Source organism: Zootoca vivipara, chromosome 12 (genome assembly GCF_965207765.1).
Source record: "Zootoca vivipara chromosome 12, rZooViv2.hap1.1, whole genome shotgun sequence".
In the NCBI taxonomy this organism is placed as follows: Eukaryota; Metazoa; Chordata; class Lepidosauria; order Squamata; family Lacertidae; genus Zootoca; species Zootoca vivipara.
In genome coordinates, this window is record NC_142595.1 from 38386538 (window position 1) to 38412879 (window position 26342).

Consider the following 26342-nt stretch of genomic DNA (forward strand, 5'->3'; position numbering starts at 1 on the left):
ATCCAGTTCTAACTGTAGCTTCTTGTCCCACATAGAGATTTCTCAGGAGACAGATGAGGTGATCAGGCACTCCCATTTCTTTATTTCCATTTATTTATTTCCAGCACAGTACTGGAGAGCATGTGATAACTGAGCCCAAGAGAAGCCAATGCAGTGACCTGCCCAGCCATGCTGCCTGGGGATGATGGGAATTGTAGTCCAAAACATCTGGCGAGCACTGGATTGGCTACCCCTGATCTGGCCAATCTTTATCAAGGTGTTAGGAGGAATGGTAGGTGCTGACTTCCAAAATGAAGGAAAGTGCCATGGGCTGGCTGGATGCAGAGGAGTGGTTTGAGACACCAGCTGTGGAAGCCCCAGGGGAAGAAAGCTCAGAGCCAGGGGAATGGTGGTGGGATGTCAACGAGTGGTCAGAGGGAGAAGAGGGAACTGCCTGGGAGGAGAAGGGGTCGGAAGCTGAAGAGGTAACAGGGTTTAGTGAGCAGGAAGAGGCTCACTCCTTTCTTATGACTATCAGGTGTGAGCAATGGGGGTTCCAGAAATGGTTCTGTCCAATGCACATGGCTCCCTTTGATCCACTTGCTTATAACTGCCCTATCGCCACCTGCATATGGGTGCAACTAAGTAATGATGCTCCTAATATAATTGTAGAGGGTGGGTCTGCGTGGGGTCACTGGAGCAGGTTTATGGGGAAGATGGGGCCACCTGTATGAGAATGTCAATGTAATGTCACCAACATTTGCACTCCCACAGGATATTATATGGCAGTTGAATATGAAACTAAAACCTTAAGACGGGAAGCTAAAGACTGAAATTTTACCCTTCCAATGGGACTTAATATGTAGATGCTATGAGGAAGTGAAAGAGCACAGGCACAATTGAAAGCCTTATCCAAAAATGACAAAGGCACGATGTTAAAAATTTGATCCGAGCTAGCTGAATTAGTCAGGATCACTCAAGACATAGAATATTTGACCACCCATCATTTGGTGGGATGTGTTTTTTCCAGGATGGAGCCCAACAATGACTAACGTTTTGAATTTCTCACAGTATCCAGTTACAGGTAGGTAGCCGTGTTCGTCTGACGTAGTTGAAACAAAATTTAAAAAATCCTTCCAGCAGCACCTTAGAGACCAACTAAGTTTGTCATAGGTATGAGCTTTCGTGTGCATGCACACTTCTGCATGCACACGAAAGCTCATAACAATGACAAAATTAGTTGGTCTCTAAGGTACTGCTGGAAGGAATTTTTTCACAATATCCAGTCGCTCTTTTTTTGAATCCTATTCTAATTTTGCTCATATTCGTGTGTCTCTTGTGTATCAGAGTTAAGCAATTGTATTCAAGGCCGCAAGTCATCACTGGAGGAGTGGAGAAGGGGAGGGATTAGCAAGATATGAAGGGGAAATTGTGTAATGCCTAGGGGTGGGGTGTAGTAGAAACATTGAAAGATGCATTGTTATCTCAAGGAAGTCCCAGTGACCTGGCACAACTGGCCCTTCATATCACCATCGTAGGCAGCTTGGCAAAGGAGCAGGGCTTCACCGCTCTCCCAAGCCAGACCGTGGTTTGCCGAGCTGACTTCATTTGCCTTCAAGGCCAAATTTCCTAATTTATGGAAGTGTTCCCTGATCAGAGATAACACAGCAGTAGTGCAGCGGGAGGATCCCAAGTTAATTACTTTGTTTACCTGCTGGCCCAGATCTTGCCCCGGGCTAAGCCAGCTGGGGGCCTGCCAGATTTACACTGTCATGCCCAGAACTGTCATGCCTTCCAGCCAACATGGAACTGCTGCCCTGGGCATCAGACAGGCTCAGCCGCTGGGGTCAAGTGTAAGTAATTAAGCCATCACACCTAGGACTTGACCCAGAGGTTGAGCTTTGATGGAGACCTGAGGAGGCTGGCATAGGTGTTGCGTGGCCCATTAGCCAGCTTGCCATCACTACTCTTGTGAATTATTTGCCTGCTGTTTTAACAAATCATAGACTTCTTCATCCTTTGTGTTTCGCGTTTGCTTGCGAATCCCTGAAAAAGAACCCCCTTGACCTGTCAAGACACTTGTCTGCACCTTTGTTTTCTTTTTTTCAAATAATTTTTATTCAATTTTCCAAATAAACAAACAACACATGAACAAAAAACAAAAAAACACAATTACAATTCCTCTTATATTCACTCATCTCAATTCAATTTGCTCTGCCGAACTGTGACTTCCCTCCCTCCCGCCATTCGGCTTTATTTCTCACTCTTATCTCACAGTTCCTTTTTACCCACATTTTAAACCAGTTAGTAGGATTTATTTCAGTCCTGCAAGTGTCTTTAAACTTCTACAGATCTTCTCCATATAGTCAATGAATTTACTCCATTCCCTTTGGTACTTTGTCTCTCCCTGGTCACGGATGCTGCAGGTCAACTTTGCCATCTCCGCATAGTCTATCATTTTTGTCTGCCACTCCTCGATTGTCGGTATCTCCTGTAATTTCCATTTTTGGGCTAATAAAGTCCTAGCCGCGGTTGTAGCATACATAAATAGTCTCTGATCTCTTTTTGCTATTTCCTCTCCTATTAATCCCAATAGAAAAGCTTCTGGTTTTTGGGGGAAAGTATACCTAAACATCTTCTTCAATTCATTATATATCATTTCCCAAAATCTTTTAACTTTTTTGCATGTCCACCACATATGGTAAAATTCACCATCTTTATCTTTACATTTCCAGCAAATTTTACTACTCGTTCTGTACATTTTAGCTAATTTTACTGGTGTTAGGTACCATCTATACATCATTTTCATTACATTTTCTTTCAAAGCGGTACATGCAGTAAATTTCAATGTTTCACTCCACCGTTTCAACCACGCATCATATTCAATATTGTACCCAAAATCTTTTGCCCATTTTATCATCACATCTTTTGTCAACTCGTCCTTCGTAAACCACTCTAGCAAAAAATTATACATTTTCGACAACAATTTCACTCTGCCTTCCAACAGTTCTGTTTGAAATTTGGACCTTTTATCCTCGAAACCTATTTTCCTGTCATTTACCAATACATCATTCACCTGGTGGTATTGCAAGCATCCTGTCAATACGTCTGCACCTTCGTTTTCAAAGGCCTGTCTGAACAGGAACATTCAGAAGGATAACAAAGAGGGAGCCCACCCAGCCTCTCTTGGGAGGGAATTCCACTACAGAGGAGCAGCCACAAAAAAGGCGCTCTCTCTTGCTACCACCAACTGTGCTTCTGATGTTGATCAGACTGAAAGAAGGTGCTCACCTGAGCTGGAGAGACAATCTTTCCGGTAGCGAGGGCCTAAATCAAAATCTCAATCCTTGTACCTAAAAATAATAATCTGTAAAGAAAATTAACCAACTACAGTTTCCAGGATTCTTTGGGGGGAGCCATGAGTGTTGAAGTGTTATAAGGGTGCCTTAATTGCATGATGTTTTAGGCTTAACTGCCAGTCCAGAGTGGGACTTACTTCCAAGTAAATGTAGGATTGCACAAATATGCATTTCAAAAAGTGCACCTGGATGCATTTTGATCCGAGAATTGTACCAGAAGATTCAGGAATGGTGAATGTGCATGGATAGCAACGCTCTGCTCCACACGTTAGCCCAGGAAATGCCAGCCATATCCGCCCATGTTGCAATTCATAAAAATCAAATTTGACAGTAATTCTATACACAGTCACTTTTGAACTAGCTCCTTTGAACTCAGTTGCTCTGTTCTTCCCACTCCTTCCTTGAACTCAGTTGCCCTGTTCCTTCCTGGTAGGAAGACAACAAGATGTATTGGTTACAGGTTATCGTATCTGAAGAAGTGTGCATGCACACGAAAGCTCATACCAAAATAAAAACTTAGTTGGTCTTTAAGGTGCTACTGAAGGAATTTTTTTATTTAACAAGATGTATTGATATTGTTACAAAAGTTGGGTGCCACCCCCACTCTGCCAAGCCATAGCAAAGATCCCTGGGGGTTCCAGGCACTCACCCCTTCAAATAACCTGGCCAGAAGAGGTTTAATATGGAGAATTTGTGGGGAGTGCATCCTTTGGGAGAAAAGCGAGATTTCTTATTCTGTACAAGAAAACTATGAAATTATTAAATTCTATAAGTCACGGTTCCTTGAAATGCCAACCAGTCTGTACATATTTTGAGGGTGTGCAATTTTGGCTGTGCCTTGCTTCCCTCTGCTGGAAAGAATAAAAAGTTTCATACAGGAAATGCAGTGTTATTGTCAGAAGAAGTAGATGCAAATCCAAACCACAAATCTGAAGCCCTGCAAAAAGTTGCAGACATGTTGTTTTGCTTACAAATCAGCTTCAAGTTGAATTCTGGAGAACACAAACATTTGCTCAGTTCTTTGTGACAATTAAGTTTCAAACAGAAGTATTATCCTGCTTAGGGATGAGTGAATCTGTCTGCTTTGGTTTCTCTCAGTTGTGTTTAGTTTTCTTTTTTTGTCTTTTGTATAGAATTTTATTAGAGGTATTTAACATATTAAGCAATAAAATCCAATCTGTTTTATAGAAAGATAATAAAACGCAGTATATCAAAAGAAAAGAATAATATAGAAAAAGAAAGTATAAAATCTTCACGATCCTCATAAAACACAATTATATATAGCAATATCCTATTTTACCTGTGATTTTTAAGAAAAGCTCAACAACTTTCATTCCCTAAAAAAAACTCGACAACTTTGGCTGCGCCCTCACAATGGATATAAAGAATGTGGGTTTTAAAAAGCAGTAGAAGCTGCTGGTTGGGGAATCTGCAGCACATTCCACCCGTGAATTTGGTGCCGTCTCCAATGACATCATAGTGGCTGCAGTGCAGCATCCAAACAGCAGGGGGTGCCAGTTGCCTGTCGTGACATCTCCTCTCACCTTAACGGTAACCCTGAGCAATTTAGGATCATCCCATTGAGAAAACATTCCTAGAACTGAGAAAGGAACACATAATTTTCCTAGACGAAACACCAGACGACTCCATTCTCAATCCAAAAGACAAATTGGGCATAGGAGTATTTAATCACAGAATTGTAGAGTTGGAAGGGACTCTGAGGGTCATCTAGTCCAACCCCCTGCAATGCAAGAACCATCAGTGGCAGATGGCCACCCAACCTCTGCATATAAATTCCAATGAAGGAGTGTTCACCACCTTACGAGGGTGTTCGTTCCACTGTCGAACAACGGTTACTGTCATGAATTGCAGTTCAGAAATAAAGTCTTTTATTTACTGGAAAATAAAAAAATAAAGTTCTTCCTGATGTTGCAGAATCTCCTTTCTTGTAACTTGAAGCCATTGGTTCTGGAGCCGGAGCAGGAGAAAGCAAACTTGCTCCATCTTCCACTTGACAGCCCTTAAGATATTTGAAGATGGCTAGCGTATCTCCTGTCAGTCTCCTCTTTTCCAGGCTAAACATACCCAGCTCCTTCAAGCGCTCTTCATAAGGCTTATTTTCCAGACCCTTGATCATCTTGGTCGCCCTCCTCTGGACACGTTCCAGCTTGTCCACATCCTTCTTAAATTGTGGCACCCAGAACTGGACACAGCGTTCCAGATGTGGTCTGACCGAGGCAGAACCGAGTGGTTACGATGGATGAAACAGTTGCTCACGTATAGATGACAGATGCAAGCAAATGGTGTTGTTTAAGGATGAGCATGGGTTCATATCTATAGCGGCGTAGCTAGCCGCTCAAGCGCCCTGGGTCGGGGCAGCTGCCCATTGGGCAGGGTGATTCGGGGCAGGGCACACTACGTGGAGCCTCACACCGTCTCCCCCTCAGCTGCAGGGCAGCAGCCAGAAGGGAGGTGCCAGGCAGACGCAAGCCCCATGTTGCCATTTTGGGCAGCACGGAGCCTGCAGATGCCCGAGCCACCACACTCGCAGGAGAGATGCGTGGCTGGGGCACATTGCAGGCCCCACGGTAAGTGCTACCCCCACCCATGGTGTGGTGCCCAGTGCCCCCCCCCCATAGCTACGCCTCTGCACATCTGATGCTGCTCAGTCTACATACTAAAGGGTTTCAACAGATAAATGACCTAGTTACCTTATACCTCTAACCATACCTGCCAAGTTCCTCTCTGAAAAATAAGGGACCGGACCGGAAGTAGCATACCGGAAGTAGCGTGGTGGCCATTTTGGAACTGGGCGGAGCATGCTCAGAAGTGACTTTTGATGCTGCTGTGCCCAGTTCCAAAATGGCCGCCGCACCAGAAGTCGCGCTGCAGCCATTTTGGAACTGGGCAGAGCAGCATCAAAAGTCGCTTCTGAGCATGCTCCACCCAGTTCCAAAATGGCCGCCGCGCCAGAATAAACCAGGAAAAAACAAAAAAATCCGTTTTTTTCAGCTGGGAACAGCCGGAAAAACGGGGGTTTCCCGGGGAAAACGGGAGACTTGGCAGCTATGCCTCTAACACTCCTGACTCTCACTGCAAACCCTGGAAAGACAAAGAGAACAGCAAACACACCATATTTATCCAAAGAACATTTATTCCCCAGGCTAAGAACAAGCAGCCACTACCGGTAACTGCCCTGTAATTTATAGCCCATTATCATTCAATAATGTTTTTTTTTTTTAAGGCAGCAGAATTTCATCATTGTTCCCAGGATGCTAATTCATCCAGGCCTAAGGTTCATTTATTTTATTTTATTTATTAAATTTGTATACCACCCTTCATCTGAAGATCGCTGGGCGGTTCACAACATAAAAATACAAAAACAAGAGGACAAAATACAGTACATAATAAAACAAAACAAGCAATAACCCTGCTCCCACAAAACCCGTGTAAAAGGCCATAGAGTGTCAATTGGCCAAAGGTCTCGTTAGAGAGAAACATTTTTGCCTGATGCCAAAGCAATGTACTGCAGATGACAGGTGAGCCTCCCTGTGATTTTAACAGCACCAGACTGTTCAGTCCCGTTCTCCAATGGGCGTGTGTGTTTGCACACACAGTCGCCTGCTAAGAATTCAACGTATGTGTTATATCTGGAAATGCATTGGAAAAGCAGTTGGGAAAATCCCCTGAAACCTAAAGCTAGGCTGGAATGTTGAGTCTATATGATAAAAGGCTTAAGGAATACTTGATTTGATTGTGAATGTGGAAGGACGTGTGGATCCAGAATTGGCCTCCACAGTCACTTATGGACTCATTGTTAAAACCGTGTTTATGGAAGACGATCTTACTCGGCTACGAGTGATAGGAGGAGGAGGAGGAGGAGGAGGAGGAGGAGGAGGAGGAGGAGGAGGATGTGAACCAGGGCCGGCTCTAAGGCAAGGCTGGGTGGCGCAGGGCGCCAGGGCGCCGGGCCGGTAGGGGGCGCCGTATGGCTGTGCCTGCAGCAGCCTCGCTACGCCCAGCCGGCCGCCAGCCGCGCTGGGAAACCGGGCGCGGGGGCGCCGGAGGGATCTTCGAACCACGGCGCCAGATATGCTTAAGACGGCCCTGATGTGTCTTCACATTTTTCTGTTGTAAGCCACCCAGAGTGGCTGGGGAAACCCAGCCAGATGAGCGGGGTACGTATAAATAATAAATATTATTATTATTATTATTATTATTATTATTATTATTATTATTATGTGTGTTCTCTACTCACAGGTGTGTTCTCTACTCACAGGAGAGAGAAATCAGGCATTAGGGCAGGCATGTCAAACCTGCGGCCCTCCAGATGTTTTGGCCTACAACTCCCATGATCCCTAGCTAGCAGGACCAGTGGTTGGGGAAGATGGGAATTGTAGTCCAAAACATCTGGAGGGCTGCAGGTTTGACATGCCTGCATTAGGGTGACCCAGGAGGAGGGAAGGGGTTTTGATGTGAGAAATTCCTATAATTCCAATATTTCTATTGTTCTGTTGTTTCTTCCCAAAGTTTCCTGACTATTTCCCACTTTCTTTATTCTGCTTAATTAAAAGTTAAAAGAATATAATCTTGGCAAGCCATGACTAAACTGGATATCCTTGTTTGCTTCCTAACTTAAAGTTGCCTTACCATTTTGTCTGTGTAGCAGGAGGTGTTGACTAGATTTTACTGTTAACTAGATTACATGTGCCAAACTTTATGCAAGGTATTAGGAGTTCAGGAGGTCTCCTGAATGCATTATTAATTAATTAATTAATTAATTAAATTTATATACCGCCCTTCATCTGTAGATGGCAGAGCATTTTACAGTATAAAAACACAAAATACATAACATAATAACAAATTAACCAGTATTAGCCAAGGTTTGTTGCTCCAGGTGACATGACCAACCATCATTAACAAAAAGCTTGGTATGGGTAGCACATCTTTTACAATTTTTACAACCACCCACCCCCAACTCTCCAGGAGGATATGGGGTTGATGGTATCGAAAGTCACTTAGAGCAAAAGCGAAAAGGAATCTTATTACCTTCATGGCTAATGGATTTATTAGGGCACAAACACTTGAGATCTAGGGCCCACATCATCAGATGAACGAATTGTAATTTTAGTTGACATATTTGCACATAGTACTATATTGCAGAACGCACAAGTATTGGAGGACAAAATGTCAATAGTAAGGCCATGCAATGAAAGCGGTACAGACAGTGCTATTTTAAATAGTAATAATAATAATAATAATAATAATAATAATAATAATAATAATAATTTATTATCCGCCCATCTGGCTGAGTTTCCCCAGCCACTCTGGGCGGCTTCCAACAGAACAGAACATTAAAATGCAATAATCAATTAAATAATAATAATAATAATAATAATAATAATAATAATAATAATTTATTTATTTATACCCCACCCATCTGGCTGGGTTTCCCAGCCACTCTGGGCGGCTTCCAACAGAAATATTAAAATACAATAATTTATTAAACATTAAAAGCTTCCCTAAACAGGGCTGCCTTCAGATGTCTTCTAAAAGTCTGGTAGTTGTTTTTCTCTTTGACATCTGATGGGAGGGCGTTCCACAGGGCGGGTGCCACCACCGAGAAGGCCCTCTGCCTGGTTCCCTGCAACTTGGCTTCTCGCATCGAGGGAACTGCCAGAAGACCCTCGGCACTGGACCTCAGTGTCCGGGCAGAACGATGGAGGTGGAGACGCTCCTTCAGGTATACTCAAATGCATACAAGATAAGTGCAGGCGTCATTTACAAGAGAATAGATGTTAGTGGTGGTGGTAATAATAACAGTAATAATAATAATAATAATAATATTTTTTACCCCACCCATCTGACTGAGGTGCCCCAGCTTCCAACATATATTAAAAACATAATAAAACATAATAAAACATCTGGTAACACAATTCCAGAGTGGGAGGGGAAACCTAGATATGGCTTGAATGCTAACGGAGTTGAATCACACATAACTCGGACATTCTAACTAGTTCAACCATTTCGTTCTCGACCTTCCCTTTAAAGTTCTGGCACGGAAGAAAGGTGGCTTTCTGGTTAGTAACAAAGTGTACTGGGGAGCTTAAACAAGTGTTTGTTGTTTTGTTTGTCTTTGTTTGTTTAACTGCCCTTCATCCAAGGTCCACAGGGAGGTTTACAAAGTAAAAATACTGTACAAAAAATACATAACACAATAACAAACGGAATAACACATGCTCCCCCCCCCCTGCACACGCACAGTTTAAAAAGCTGCCCAAAAGGCTGTGAGAAGAGAAATGCTTTTTGCCTGGCGCCTAAATAGACAACTGGTTTCTGAATATTGCAATTTTTGATATCAGATTTGTGTCCCATTTATCTTTTGCAAACAGACTGGCCCATGCAGAAGGCAGGAGAGCATTGTTGGTCAGCAATAACAGTTATCATGTTGGAGAACAAGCATATCTATGAATGCTTCGCATACCCTGATCTTACTTAGTCCCATAACAGTTAATTCTGAATGAAGCCTGAATATGAGCACACTGTTGGCATCTGAGGGGTGTGTGTGTGTGTGTGTGTGTGTGTGTGTGTGTGTGTTCAGGAATGGACAGTGCAGTCATGTTTGAATGGGTTCATGCCTAAGTCCACCCTGTCCTGTTCCCACTTTAATTTGCGATTTAAAAAAGTATGAAATTTATTTACAGTAACATGAGGTGGTCTGAGAGCCGCCCTTTACAACTTCCCCATTTTTAATTTTAATTTTTATAATTAAAAGCCATTCGAAAGGGTTCAAAAAGTCAGCTGTTGCCAATGCTAAGGGGCCTCAAATGCTCCCCTCAGACTGACCAGACATGTTCCTCACAGTGACACACTATTAGACAGCGAAAACAGATGGCGGAAGCCAGGCTTCCTAGTCAACTGAACTGGCCTTTACCTGCAAATAAAGTTTTTAAATCATATAGGTAATGAAAAATCTGAGAGATAAAATCAGAGAGGAACTAACTTAGGCACAGAATCAGGCCAGTTCATTGTGCAATATGCACCAACTGAACTCCTCAGGCATTCCTAGTTGTGCTGAGCATCGCTGCTGAATTTGTTTAAGGTTAGGGATACGTCTGCAAGGCCTGGGAGAGAAAACAAGCATTGTCCAGAAAGGGCTGCAGATCTTGGCATGGTTCTTTGGACAGGCAGCTTACAGTGAACCAGACCATTGGTCCATCTCACTCTGTACTGTCCACGCTGACCGGCAGCTGCTCTTTCCAGGGTTTCAGTCTTCCTGGAGTTGCCAGGGATTGAAACTTAGACACTCTGCATACCAAGCAGATGCTCTGCCACTCAGCTATGGCTTTTCCCAAGGGCTGTAGGACACTGAGTGTTGTGACGTGGGGTTCGTGATTTCAGCTCTCTTGACATAATATGCTGGAGACAGTTCTCTGGTAACACTTCTTTATTGAAGCAAACAAGATTGAGCTCTGAGGAAAGGAAAACTACATTTATAGGCTTCCGGTCCAGTGCCAGCGCCGTCCGTCGGGGTTTGCCTCGAGCTCCAAGGCAATCCGTCTTCATGGGGGGGGGAGAGCAGCGAGAGTGACGCTGCGCGCCAAAGAGCCCCGGGTCGAGCATCCCGGGGATGAAGACAGCTCGGCAGTCCCCCATTGTGGACTCCCCAACTCTCCGGTAGGCTCAGAAGAGCACCGGAGCGAGAAGGGTAGAAGTCGCAGGGGCCATCTTTGAGTTGCATCGTTACCCTCACGGAGAGAAGCTCCGAAAACGGAGGCGGGGAGCGCTGGATACTTCCAAAGAATAATTCGGGAAAAGACTGTGAGTAAAGGATCTAAAAACAATTTACTGGATTATAATTCGGAAATGGGAGAGAGAGAGAAAATACGGAAGCCATCTCCTCCCACTGGTTGATTTAAGAAACAGTTAATTAAGGAACCCGTGACAAGAAGCTTGCTTTAATAAAGATAATCCCAAAGTCTTAGAAAAAAAGATTCTCCCCTGGAAGCAGGGTAAAAGGGGAGAGTTACATTGGTGACTAAAATCCCCTGCAATGAAAGAGATTTGAACTGGGAAAGATCTGTTCTTTCCTTGGAGCCGGCAGCTCTGACAGACCAGCAAGCTTACAGCATCATTATAAAGGAAAAGATGCATGGATTTTTTTGGATTTTATATATTAAATATTTCTACAGAATTTAAGGTAATAGAACTTTTAGAAATATGGCAGTCAGTTTTGTGAAATGTGGTTTGCGAAATAAGGAGTAACTATTTCCTGACTCTCAAGACAAGTTTTTGACCTTGAAAGGGTCTGAAAATGTCAACAAAAGTACATCCACCTGGGTTCCAGCAAAATGTTTTGAGATGCCTGTGCCGAACTGAGAATTGGAATGTATCATGAGGAAATACGATTGCAAGAAACGAAACAACGTTTACAGAGGGAGGACATTAACAATGTAACAGCAGAGGAAGACAGCGTAGAAAATGAATCGAATGACAGTGATACTGTAAAACAAAATGAAGTTTAACAGGAAGGAAAAGAGGAAGGTGGTCAACAAGAAGGTCTGGGGATTATCCCTCCCATGTTGGGGGAAGGACAAGAATTTTTTGGACTGATCAAAGTGGCTGAATTTTTTGGAGTTCAGAACACCCACAAGGAAATGGATTTGCAAAGAAGTGGGAAAATCCAGGGGGGCCATAAGGAGGTTTGGATTGCAAAACATTGGAAAAAGGGGGTGGGATGAAGGAAGAATGGACAATTTGTTATTTAGGATGGATTAAAAGGACTGAAAACTGGACTAATGACTATGGAACTCGCTGGACTGGAAGGGGTTGGGCGGGGCTAGGGGAAGAGTGGATATATTAGTAAATTAGCAAATTAAAATTGGGAATGATTAAATGGTTTAAAAGGAATGGAGGTTTTTGGGAGGAAAAGAATTAGGTAAGGGGGGAAGAAAGTTTGATTGGATGCAATTACGGTAAGATACGATTTGGAAATGGAAATATTAAATTTAGAATGTGGTAAGATGAGTTATAAAAAAGGGGGGATAGTATATATAATATAAGGTTAGAAAAAATTGGCAAATAGAATGGGAATAATGATAAGAAATCTGTTAAATGAGAATTGAAAAGGATAACCGGAGAAGGGGGGAGGATGGGGAAGCCCTTAAACAATGTATAAGTATAATGAATGATTATAATTTTTTTTTCCTTTTGGGGGGGTTTTCTTCCTTTTTTTTTCTTTTTTTATTTAGTATAAAGTTAAAAAGTGTATTTGGATAGATAGTTGGGTGGGCACCCTCCTTTTTTCCTTGTCATCCTGGAGCTTCCTGGTGGCAGGAGGGGGCTCCGGGGAGGGGGGAGGGGGGAGGGGACAAACCCAATTATAAAATGAACCGCCTTCGACTGCCCACTTTGCATGGGACTCCCTCGTGGCAGGAGGGGGCCCGTGGGGGGTGGGCGAAAGAAGGGGGATAATATGTTATGTATGTTTGTTTTAATGTGTAAAATCAATAAAAAATATTATAAAAAATAAAATAAAGTTCTTAACCTGAAAAAAAAATAGAAAGCTACATTTATAGGGACGGGGGACTAGCTAGAAAGGGATACATTTTGGAGGGAACAATATCAGGCAATCACAGTGCTGCCTTTTGGAGGAAACAAATAAGACGGAGGATCCAAATATAGCAGCTTAAATGAACCAAGAGTAGCTGTACCTTCTGGAACCAAAAGGCAGTTACTTTACCCTAATGCAAATACATACAATAGTAATACAGATATAAAATCCTTTGAATCAATACACAACGCTGAGAGTCAACAAGTTGTTATCCTGTTGCTTCCTTTTCTGGAGCAGTCCTGTAATAATAGGCTTTGGCAATCTGTTTATTAGGATGGGGTAGTGTTTCCTGATGTAAATCCTTCAAGTGTGAATCCCTGCCTAAGGAACTGAAACAAATGAGCCTATTTCGTGGGGTTTGGCAGTCGATAATATAGATCAAGTGCAGGGGTCGGCAAACTAAGGCCCGCGGGCCGGATGAGGCCCGCCGGGCTGGTTAATCCGGCCCGTGAACCTTGTGGCCCCTGCCCCCTGCTCGGTCAGTCCCCATGCTAAACTGACGCAGCACGAAGGCCTTGCCATGCAGGGACTGACTTCCACGACCTGACGCGGCTTCAGAAGCCGCAGATGCCTCTGGGTGGGGTGTCAACGGCTGTGGCATGAGTGGCGTCGTGGAGGGGTCCTTTCGGGAGGGGGGGTGCTTTTGGGAGAGGGGTGTCTGCCCCCACACAAGATCTGAGGGACAGTGGACTGGCCCCCTCCTGAAAAAGTTTGCTGACCCCTGCTAAAGTGCATGCAGTAGCTGGACTTGCGAACATATGTGAAGTGGGCAGCCAACTTCTGCATAAATATTAAAAGGATGTTGGGAAAACAAGCCTTCTCTGTAGTCTGATGTTCTTGGTAAGGTAGCCAGGTGAAAAAGAGAGCTGGGCTTCTGCACCATTCATTTTAGTACAGAAATGGCAATTTCTCCCTCTTTTTCACAGTTGTCAAAGGTCTAGGCATTCTGTCCCATTTTTCTCCTGGCTCCTAGATGTTGACCATGTTCCTCTTGAATGATTTTATTTTATCCTTATTTTGTTTCTTTTTTCTGTTTTTTTAAAGATAGATAGATGATAGATGGAGAGATGACAGACAGATAGAATTTATTATTGTAGCTTATGCCGCTCTTCTCTCTCTCTCTCTCTCTCTCTCTCTCTCTCTCTCTCTCTCTCTCTCTCTCTCTCTCATATTCTAATATTCAGTTGGAAGCTGCCCAGAGTGGCTGGGGAAACCCAGCCAGATGGGTGGGGTATAAATAAAAAAATATTATTATTATTATTATTATTATTATTATTATTATTATTATTATTATATCTCTCTGTGTCTCTCTCTTTTCTAGTAAGTCACTCTCATGCCATCCTCAGAAAAGTAGCATTTATTTGCCTATAAATAAATAAATAAATACATAAATCTATATATATATATAAATGTAGACATTGTGTGCGCAGAGGTCACAGCCTTTCTCCGTAACCGCTGAACTGTAATGTAACAAATTTGGACACAACGTTCCATGACCATCAGTGAGGGATCTGGCATAATTTTTTTTTCGAAAAAAGCAAATCTTTCATACCTAAAATAATGATTAAACACAAAAAAGTGGCGCCCAAATTAGATGTCACCAGCAGAAGCTCTGAAGACTCCAGCAGCATCCAATAGAAAGGCAGATCGCCCACTGCTGCCTCGAAAGCCAAGCCACCAGATGACATCACAAATTTCCACAGCAACCAACTGAAAACAGGCCTTTTGCAGCAACAAGGCCCAATAGGGGGCAGGGATGGGTAATGGGTCAGAACAGGGTGGGGGGAGACACAGGGATGAAACCTGCCCTCTCCACAGTATCTCGCCTTGGCTTTGCAGACTAAGCTGAGTGGATTTAGGGGCCTGCCTGGGGGGATGGGGGGGGCGAATAGGTCGCAGCATAGAATCAGCTGAATATGGGCACAGGGCCGTGCCTTTGGGTAGAATAAATGTTATTTTACATAACACACGTGGGTAGGGTTGGGACAGGGCAAAATTTTACAGAACACGTGCATTGGGGGAATGATTGTGTGCAAAATGAACGGGTCACAGGGATAACCCGGGGGGGCGGCGTTGGACGGAGGGAAATCACAGGGGTAAGTGGGGGGGTAGGGGGAGGAGAGGGGGGAAATCACGGATTAGCTGGGGTGGGGGGAAGAGGGGGCATAAAAGGTCATGGATGAGGACAGAGTTGGAGGATTCACAGGGATAAGCCGGGGCAGTGAGGGGAGGAGTGGGGAAATCACACAAATAACCCACAGCAACGCGTGGCAGGGCCAGCTAGTATTCTAATAAAATAACTTCTGGGCTCGAGTGAGTTACCTGTTAGTGACTAAATAATTAGTTTTTTTTAAAAGAAAAGGTATAAGATTATTCTAATCCAAGAGAGGGGGGGTTAGTTTTACCATTTTCAATTGTCCGATTTTGTCGCAATGCCTACGGTAGCATTTGAAATACACAATTCTTTAAAAAATAAAAAGAAACGTTGGTATGCTATCAAGACATAGTGCAGACAGAATCCATAATGACGGTGGTCCATGCCCTGCTGTGGCCTGGAGTGAAGCCTAAATAGCACACACACACCCCAACCACATGAGGGCCAACCACTTAAGATGCATTGCTGCCCCATTCTTCCCTTCTTCAGTTCCTCCTCTTGCGCCTTTATGATGCCCCTTGAGGCACGCCACTCTTCCCCCGGCTGCGTGGCAAGGCCAGCCCTGCGGCAATCCTTTAAGGTAGCTCTCCACTTCCTCCCCGTCACTCGCTCCCACCCTACACCTTCCTCTTGCCCCATGTCTCATACTTTGCCATATATTTTACCCCCTTCCCTCCTCCTGGGCTACCTCGGGCCCTTTTGGGCCCAGGCCTCACCGCGTCTTTCATTTGCATCATCCCAACAGTCCAGTTCTTCTTTTCCGGCCCCAGTTCTATGTCTCCCCTTAGCAATTTCCCCTCCGAATCCTCCTTGGTGGGCATGGAGCTCCGGCTATGCCCTGCCTCACTACCCTGGAAGTAGCAGGGGCAGTGCCTATTCTCCCGACAGCCGCAGGCCGCGTTTTTGCCGCCGCTATTACCTTGACGGCAGCAGCAGTTTGCTCCCTCTATCCGGCACGTGCACCCCGTTGGTCCTGCCGCACTGCCGTCACTGCGGTAGCCATATGCCCCCTCCCATCCCAGGCCATCGCCCTGGACATTACGACATCCTGCCTCGTTACGGAGACAGCCGCGTTCCCCGGTCTCTCCGCCACAGTTGCCGCAGTGACCAGCTGCGGGTTTCCGTGTGCCGCTGCCGCCGCCACAAAAACCACAGGCCTGCCCGCCATGTGAGGCCAGATAGCCAATGCAGACGCAGATGTTGCCCGCCGCACAAAAGGCCAGGACCCACAAAATGGCCTGCTTGTCGGCTCGTCCGTTGAGAGCGCACTGTGCCATCTCGGGGCATATTGGGTTGTTCGGACGGCATGTGACGATTCCTCGGGTCATAATTGGTAACTGGAGGCCAATGAGGGTCCACATGAAGCTCGTTTCTATGGCCAAAATCAAGACTATGGTGAAGATGTAGATCCCGTATCTCCAGCCGCCAAATTTAGGTTGGCCAACCGTTTCGCAGCACCCAGTTTCTCCAGGCTTTGGTTCCGCTTCCCCAGGCTTCCCTGATTTGTCTGCCGTCGTAACATACACAAACTTCATGAGTGCCACAGTGAAGATGATGGCGATGAAGTGGAAGGTCCAGAGGCCCGAGACAGGGATGGGGAACAGCTGGTTGTAGCAGATGACCGAACAGAACGACTTTGCATCGCCGGTATCTTTGGGCCACTGGCAAACTATGTCGGCCTTGAGGGAGTCCCAGGGTCCAAAAGCCAAAAAGAGAGTAACCATGCGGAGGCCAATGAGAAAGTACCATGGATTGATACCCTGGCATAACTTCTCTGAAGACAGTACCCCAATCGTTGGCTGGAAGAGCCGGGAAATTCCACTGATAACGGCCGCCATCTGCGAAGGCAGGAAGTACCGGTAAATCAAAATGAAGAGGAAGTTATTCGAGCCTAAACAGGAGGCTGCCAGATTCCACTTCCCTTTCTCTTGCATTCTCTGACTTATTCCTCCTATCTCTTACTTATTTTTTAAATTAATTTATTTTTAAACTTTTATTAATGCTTTTCAAGTTTATGCATTTCACTAATTTTACAATCATTTTAACATTTCAAAACTTGACTTCCTCCCCCCTCTTTCTGTGGTTCCTTAAATTTATTTTTAATATGTTCTGCATATCCAAATTAACTCGATTTGCTCATTTATTCATCTACATTAAATATATGCTCTAATAAAACAGCAGGTTATTTCAATAATCCTGCCAATGTTCTTATCTGTTTACAATTTATCCTCAAATAAATATTCAATAAACCATTTCCATTCTTTTATAAAAAGTTTGTTATCTTGATTTCCTATTCTTCCGGTAAGTTTTGCCATTTCTGCATATTCTATAAGTTTTTGTATCCATTCTTCCTTTGCTGGGGCTTCTGCTCATAGCTGTCAAGTTCTCCCTTTTTTAAAGGGAAATTCCCTTATGCTGAATAGGCTTCCTCGCGAGAAAAGGGAAAACTTTACAGCTATGCTTCTGCTTCTCAGCATTTTTGGGTGAGTAACATTCTTGCCGCTGTAGTAGCATACATTAATAAGTTTCTATACAGTTTAGAAAGTTCTGTCCCTATAATTCCCAAAAGAAAAGCTTCTGGGTTGTTGTTTTTTACAAACGTTATTTTCAACATCCTTTTCAATTCATTATATATCATTTCCCAGTAAGCTTTAACCTTACTACATCACCACCACATATGATAAAAAGAACCTTCTTTCTCTTTACATTTCCAACACTTACTTGATTTAGATTCATACACATTTGCCAATTTACTTGGTGTTAGATACTATCGATATATCATTTTTGTATAATTTCCTCTTAGACAATAACATGCTGTAAATTTTATATCCAGGACCATATGCCACAATCGTTCCCAGGCTTCCATGTCTATATTATGACCAATATCTATTGCCCAATGTATCATTGAGGATTTTACTTGCTCATCCTTTGTCTCCCATTCCAATAATATTTTATACATTTTACACAGCACTTTTACATTACATTCCAACAGGTCTCTCTCCAGTTGTTGTTCCCCTGATATTTGTTCCCCAAACAAACTTATTTTGAACTTATTTTTAAATTCTAGACCTTTAGGATTCTTTCCTGGAATCCAGGATATCTCCCTCCCATTTCCACATTCTTTCTGCCTTACTTTGTTTCCCCTTACTCACATCCTCTTTCCCAATCTATATGTATATTGAAAGGTTTCTTATTCGCCCTTCACCATAAGGTCCCAGGGCCGGTTACACAATAATAAAATACAGAATTATAACAAATAAAGCCATTACAATTAAGTACGGTGGTGTGATATTTAAAATAATAATAATAATAATAATAATAATAATAATAATAATAATAATAATAATAATAATAATAATAATTTATTGCTTATACCCCACCCATCTGGTAGGGCCTCCCCAGCCACTCTGGGCAGCGCCAAACAGAATATTAAAAACACAATAAAACATCAAACATTAAAAATTCCCCTAAACAGGGCTGCTTTCAGATGCCTTCTGAAAGTCAGGTAGTTGTTTATTTCCTTGACATCTGGTGGGAAGGCGTTCCACAGGGCGGGCGCCACTACTGAGAAGGCTCTCTGCCTGGTCCCCTGAAACCTCACTCCTTGCAGGGAGGGAACCAGCAGAAGACCCTTGGAGGAGGACCTCAGGCTGAATGGTATATAGTTCCCAAAGTTTCTTCAGGTATATAGTTAAGAGGTACAGTATATAGTTAACAGGTATATAGTTAAACATCTAACACATGTTTAAACAAAACACATTTGCCTGCGTGTGTGCTTTGTTCCAAGGCCAAGTTGGGTGCTAGATGTAGTATTATTAGATGTTGACTCTAATAATACTTTACAAATCAGTTAAAATTTATCTAGGCAGCTGTTGTGCTGTAGTGGTTTGGCTGCATCCCTGCACTATAACTTCAAAGCACATTTGCAGCACATTTTACCTCTCAGAAAATTCTGGGTGCTGTAGTCTGATAAGGGTTTGTGGGAATTTTAACTCTGTGAGGGGTACAGAATTCCAGCTTGTGAAGGGAAACTGACAGAAGCTTCAAGAAAATGGATGGGAATAATAATAATAATAATAATAATAATAATTTATTATTTATTATTTATACCCCGCCCATCTGGCTGGGTTTCCCCAGCCACTCTGGGTGGCTTCCAACAGAAAAATGAAATAAAATAATCTATTAAACATTAAAAGCCTCCCTAAACAGGGCTGCCTTCAGATGTCTTCTAAAAATCTGGTAGCTGTTTTTCTCTTTGACATCTGATGGGAGGGCGTTCCACAGGGCGGGCGCCACTACCGAGAAGGCCCTCTGCCTGGTTCCCTGCAACTTGGCTTCTCGCAACGAGGGAACCGCCTAGAAGGCCCTCGGCACTGGACCTCAGTGTCCGGGCTGAACAATGGGGGTGGAGACGTTCCTTCAGGTATACTGGATTGAGGCCATTTAGGGCTTTAAAGGTCAGCACCAACACTTTGAACTGTGCTCGGAAACGTACTGGGAGCCAATGTAGATCTTTCAAGACCGGTGTTATGTGGTCTTGGCGGCCACTCCCAGTCACCAGTCTAGCTGCTGCATTCTGGATTAATTGTAGTTTCCGGATCACCTTCAAAGGTAGCCCCACATAGAGCGCATTGCAGTAGTCCAAGCAGGAGATAACCAGAGCATGCACCACTCTGGCGAGACAGTCTGCGGGCAGGTAGGGTCTCAGCCTGCGTACCAGATGGAGCTGGTAGACAGCTGCCCTGGACCCAGAATTGACCTGCGCCTCCATGGACAACTGTGAGTCCAAAATGACTCCCAGGCTGCACACCTGGTCCTTCAGGGGCACAGTTACCCCATTCAGGACCAGGGAGTCCTCCACACCTGCCCGCCTCCTGTCTCCCACAAACAGTACTTCACACAGGACCTTCACTGCCTTCACTGGTTCTGATTTGAAAGAGAGGTAGAGCTGTCAAGTTTTCCCTTTTCTCGCGAGGAAGCCTGTTCAGCATAAGGGAATTTCCCTTACCGTAAAAAAGGGAGAACTTGACAGCTATGATGGGGTCTAGTAGAAAAAAATTAAATCTGGCAGTTTTCTAAACCAGCCTTTCTCAACCGCTGTTCCGCGCTGGCTGGTGTGCCGTGACGTGCGGCGACGAGAAGGGCGATTTGCATTCTCACGTGCCTGGCGGCCGCCAATATTAACACTGACCCACCAGAAAGCAATATTTCTCCTCCTCTTTCCCAAAGCTCAGTGCAAACGAGCCTGGCGGCCGCCAATCAACAACACTAACCCGCCGGAAAGCAATATTTGGCAAGTGTTTCTTACAGTCATAATTATAATATAGGGCGGCACAGAGTTAAATTTTTTAACTTTTTTAATGGTGGTGTGCCTCGTGATTTTTTTCACGGAACAAGTGTGCCGTGGCCCAAAAAAGGTTGAGAAACACTGTTCTAAACCATGCCAAAGCTGAAGTTACTGTTAAACAGGCATCTAATTACTAAATATATTAACACATGAGATATGTTATCTCTCTTATGAAAGCATTAACATGTGTCTAACTCCACCCTTACCTGACTTCTCTTTCAGATGTTAAGCTTCTTGAGGGCAGAAGCCTATTTCTTTTCATAAACTCTGAAAGATGCCCTACATTGATGGTATGGTGCAAGTAACAAGCCTAAAAAATATTAAATTCGCAGGGAAGGAACTGGGACGAACTTTAAAGGACACACATGGCAACAGGTAGGTAGCCGTGTTGGTCTGGGTCGAAGTAAAATAAAAAAATTCCTTCAGTAGTTGGTCTTTAAGGTGCTACTGAAGGAATTTTTTTATTTTACACATGGCAACACATTTATGCTACGCAAATTGCACGTTGTGGTGGTATGTTGCATATAAAATGCAGGCAAGATCACATGCTCTTAATGCTAAAAACCTAAAAGAAGAGAATAAAGTTTACAAATACAGATATTCCCTTTCATTTGTTTGGCGAGGGAGTATGAGTTTCTGTGACCAATGTAACATGCTAAACCTATTTAAGTTCCATTGTTCTAGGAGCTCATTTGCTTTTGTTCCTAACATAAAAAGTTCTTGTCAGTTCGCCATTGGTGCAATGAAGGGCCATTAACCTATTGTCTATTTTCTTGGAGAGGTCTTTAGTGTTAGAGAAAGAAATAGAGAGATTCTGAGTCTCCCTGCATGTCAAGCTTCTGGTTGCTTTATTCACATGTAAAATGTCATTTTGGAAAAATAATGAAACTTTGGGAAATTATGTTTAAAATGGCATAAAACATGTTAACTATGTGCGAAAATGAAAAATGGATCTGACAGTTGACCTTTTCATGGAATTACCCAACACTACTGCATTTCAGTTACTTTCAGGTGATCATGCGTAGGATCAGGCTGTGCGTATCTAATCAGAACCAAAATACACCCTTTAAATGCACAGGCTTAATTGATCACCTGAGTTTTAAAGGTAAAGGGAACCCAGATCATTAGGTCCAGTCACAGACGACTCTGGGGTTGTGGCGCTCAACTCGCTTTATTGGCTGAGGCATGTGGCCAGCACGACTAAGCTGCTTCTGGCGAACCAGAGCAGCACACAGAAACGCCGTTTACCTTTCCGCCGGAGTGGTACCTATTTATCTACTTGCACTTTGACGTGCTTTCGAACTGCTCGGTGGGCAGGAGCTGGGACTGCACAACGGGAGCTCACCCCGTCACGGGGATTCGAACCGCCGACCTTCTGATCAGCAAGCCCATATTTTTTTATTTTCATTGTTACATTTTTAACCCACCTTTCCCCCCCAGGAGCTCAAGGTGGCATACATGGTCCCCACCCCCGTCCTCTGTTTTATCCTCACAACATAAACCCAGCTAGCTTAGGCTGGGTGACCGTGTCTTGCCCGAGGTTGCATGACTGAGCTTTGTGGCTGAATCCCCTGGACTCTCAGCCCTAGTCTGATATTCTACGCGCTACACTGCAGCGTGTGAATGGGCAGGAGATTATTTATTATAGTTCTTTCATAAAATGCATATACCGCCTCCCTAAGCAAAAAAAATTATATTAGCAGTGCTGAAAAGACTACATTGGCATCAATAGGCAGGGAGTTCCAAAGGGCACTTCCTCCTTTTGAAAGAGTACTGAGTTATCCGTAGCTTCAGAGCTTTCTGCATTGAGTTTGCCTAAAAAATACTATGAACGGATGCCATCATGAAAGTCAGGGGGCATAGAAAGGCAGGTGAAATGTAAGAACATTAGCCCTTGCTGATGAGACCAAAAGGTACATCTAGTCCGAACATCCCATTTCTCACAGATGCCTCTCAGAAGCCCACAAACAGACATGAAGGCAATAGCCCACCCCCGGCAAACTCGCGGAATTTGAAGGAAGGCTGCCTTCCTTCAACTTGGAACTTGGAAGTTTCAATTCAGGGCTTCTCCACAACTGTGTTTCCCTGCTGCTTTCCCCTGCGGAAACCCAATCTTTAGCACTGAATTGGCGCAATCGGATTTTCTGCAGATTGCTGTTTGTTCTGATTTAGCATTAAAGAGCAGGTCTTCCAGGAGGAAGTGGCAGGGAAAAGGCAAAACCGCTTGGACCCCTACCTAGAAAGCACGAGACAAGCAGAGCTACTTGGACCCATGCTTTCTAGGACAAGTGGAAGTGCAGACGGGCCCAAAGTGCCGTGATTAATAACCACTGATAGCCCTGAATTCACCTAACCTGCATTTAAAACTGACTAACCAGCGCAGTGACCATCATCGCCCCATCTCCCGGCAGAAAGCTCTGCAAATTATTCTTGAGCTTTGCGAAGAAAGAGGACAGACTCCCTGTCGCCCACCCGGATTTTCTGTGGACCTCCAATGAAGCTGAACATTGGGAGATCCAGGACAGGAAAAAAGAAAGGACTTCTTCAGAATTAATCTTTGGAATTTGCTCTCACAAGAGGCAGTGGTAGTCACCAACTTGGATGGCTTCGAAAGAGGACTAAGCGAAACCTTAGAGGACAATGGTTACTAGGCGCGATGGCTATGCTGTGCCTCCTCGGTTGGGGGCAATGTATGCTTTTGAATGCAAGTTGCTAGAAACAGCTTGAGGGGAGAGTCGCCGTTGCACCCAGGTCTTTCTCCTAGGCTTCTCACTTGCATCTGACTGGCCCCTGTGAGAGCTTAGATGGGCCACTGGCTTGATTTAGCAAGCTCTTCTTATGTTTTGTGCTCTAGTTTTACAGGTGAAACTTGGAAAATTAGAATATCGTCGAAAAGTGCATTTATTTCAGTAATGAAACTTATTATTATTTTTTCTTTTAATTTTTACAAATGCTTTCTTTTGGAAATTCCACAGTAATAAAACAAGTTACAGGTGGGTAGCCGTGTTGGTCTGACGCAGTCAAAACAAAATTAAACAATCCTTCCAGTAGCACCTTAGAGACCAACTAAGTTTGTCATAGGTATGAGCTTTCGTGTGCATGCACACTTCTTCAGATACCTGCTTCTTCAGATACCTGAAGAAGTGTGCATGCACACGAAAGCTCATACCTATGACAAACTTAAGGTAAATGTAAAGGGACCCCTGACCATTAGGTCCAGTCGTGACCGACTCTGGGGTTGCGCGCTCATCTCGCTTTAGTGGCTGAGGGAGCCGGCGTATAGCTTCCAGGTCATGTGGCCAGCATGACAAAGCCACTTCTGGCAAACCAGAGCAGCACATGGAAACGCCATTTACCTTCCCGCTATAGCGGTTCCTATTTATCTACTTGTATTTTGATGTGCTTTCGAACTGCTAGGTTGGCAGGAGCTGGGACCAAGCAACAGGAGCTCACCCCGTCACAGGGATTCGAACCGCCGACCTTCTGATCAGCAAGCCCTAGGCTCAGTGGTTTAGCCCACAGCGCCACCCAGGTCCCAACAAACTTAGTTGGTCTCTAAGGTGCTACTGGAAGGATTTTTTGGTAATAAAACAAATAGTTACAATAATACTGTACAAAAATAAACATCGCTATTACATTTCATTAATTGCATTGCATTTATAATTGACCCACCTAACGACAAATAATTACAACAAATAAAGACTTGACATATCTTGCTTTGCACGTCATGCATCTAGCTCATATATTGGTTTCACCTTTTATGTTGCATTACTGAAATAAATGCATTTTTTGACGATATTCTAATTTTCTGACTCTCGCCTGTATATGAAAAGGAGAAAAGCCTCTTTTCCATTTACTGTACTCTCTTCCTCCCCCATCCCTAAAGTTATTAGCCTCTCTCCTGTCTCTCCCCTTAGTCATTCAGATTCCTCAGCGTGAGGCCTCCAGGACTTTTGGACTACAGCAAACACATCAACATCAACTACCATGGCTGCTGGGGATCAGTCAGAGCCAAAGTGTAAACAATCAGCTGGGCACCATGTTGGGGACGGTTCTAAGATCAAAAAGGACACCTCCTCCTCCCTCACATTGCTCTGGAGGCTCAGCAAGTCCCTTCTCTCCCAGGTAGAGGATGGCCTTGGTACCTTTTTTGCTCAAAGATCCTTCTCCTTCCCGACGGTTGTGCTCCTTCGCTCCTCTCCTCCCTCTGAACAACTTAACCTCCCTATGAAATATGGCTCCACCCTGTCACCCTTAACTCTGCCCAAGGAGGTAGCCAATCTAACTAAATTAAACTTTGAACTGGAAGAACCTGATGCCAGGATAAGAACTCCCACACAGTCCCAGCCCAGATGATCACAGCATTCATAGGTTCCCGGTAGGGAAACCCCTAAACCTGCTGGGCAGGCTTGTCCCTTGAAGAGGACCCAGGTGTCCTGCCGTGGTGGATATCACCTATGGAAATAATAGCAGTAAGAAGAAGGAATATGGATAAAAATTGGCCAACATATAAATTGTTATTGGAAGAGGAGGGTGGGAATTTGAAATTAGGAGGTTATAATGAAATCAAATCACATTTGAATGTATGGCTAGAGTATTTTCAAATTAATCAAAGATTCCGAAAAGATAAAAGAATTTGATTTGAAAAAGAAATTTCTAAATTAGATAAAATATTATTAGAAGGGGAAAGTAAATATTTAAAAAATTTCTACGAATTGTTCTTGGAATGGGAAACTAAAGACGAGCAGATAAAAGAAGTAATGATTAGATGGGCACAAGATTTGGGGAAAACAATTACGTTAGAGAGATGGGAGAAATTCTGGAAAAGGGATATAAATTTTACTCCAAATTATGATCTGAAGGAAAACGTGTTAAGAATGCAATATAGGTGGTATCTAAAACCAGCAAAATTGGCAAAGATATACAAAGGCAGTAGCAATATATGCTGGAGGTGCCATAAAGAAGTTGGAACTTTTATGCATGTCTGGTGGCATTGTAAATAAATTAAGAGATTCTGGGAAGAAATCTATAGAGAAATGAAAAAGATACTGCATTTAATTACTCTTTCAGGGAAGATCCAGAAATATTCTTATTAGGAATGTTAAATGATGAAATAAAAGAGAAAGACAGGTGTATAATGGTGTATGCAACTGCTAGACTCCTAATTGCGAAGAGTTGGAAGAGCAAAGGAATACCAAGTAAGGAAGATTGGCAAATTAAAATGATAACATATCAAAAATTGGCAAAATAAATCAGGAATAATTAAGGGGATATCTGAACAAAAAATAGATAAAGATTGGAAAATGTTTAAGGAATATTTAGCAAACTCAATAGAAAAAGTCGACCTTATAGCAGACATGTGAAGGGCTCCAAAAAGGATTAAAGGGGAAAATATGCATACAAGAGTACATGATAACTAAGATATACAAGCGCAATATAAAAAAGGCTGGAAGTCATCACTGGGGGGTGGGGGTGAGGGGGGACTGGGATTTCTTTTATATTCTTTCTATTGTTGTTTGTATTTATGTTTCCTTTTGCTTCTTTTTTGTATTGTTTTTTTGTAATTTGGAAAATAAATAAAGTATTTTTAAAAAAAAATTAAGGAAGAGGAGGAGGAGGAGGAGAACCCAGGTGTCCTGGCTTGCAGCCCTCCTGGCAGAATTCCTCTACCCTTAAAACAGCTGTTTGACAACTCTATTGCAGGTCCAGAGTCATGATGCCAGTTAGCCTTAGGGAATTGCAAGAGTTCCAAATTACGAGGGCAACTAGGGCAATCGTAGTGGAGGCACTAGGTTCTTCCATCGGAGCAGACCTGCGCATTAATGGGAGACACCAATGTATTACTTTATTTGCCGATGACATTTTATGGATGCTAGAATAGTCCCTTAA

The 26342-nt window shown here is 43.5% G+C and overlaps 1 protein-coding gene and 1 long non-coding RNA gene across 2 annotated transcripts; one reads left to right on the plus strand and one right to left on the minus strand.

The window, feature by feature from the left end:
- The first annotated feature begins 695 nt into the window (after nucleotides 1-695).
- Nucleotides 696-26342, plus strand: LOC148683991 (uncharacterized). The gene is made up of 3 exons (XR_015946547.1): nucleotides 696-1063; nucleotides 20676-20828; nucleotides 24371-26342. It is a non-coding gene; the product is annotated as an uncharacterized LOC148683991 (long non-coding RNA).
- Nucleotides 15084-16944, minus strand: LOC118095158 (uncharacterized). Its single transcript, XM_035136187.3, has one exon. The coding sequence runs from the start codon at nucleotides 16942-16944 to the stop codon at nucleotides 15724-15726; it is 1221 nt and encodes a 406-aa protein (XP_034992078.3). The 3' UTR covers nucleotides 15084-15723.

Coding starts and splice junctions, on each gene's coding strand:
- LOC118095158 (XM_035136187.3), bottom strand. CDS start 16,944: ATGGCGGCCGTTATCAGTGGAATTTCCCGGCTCTTCCAGCCAACGATT.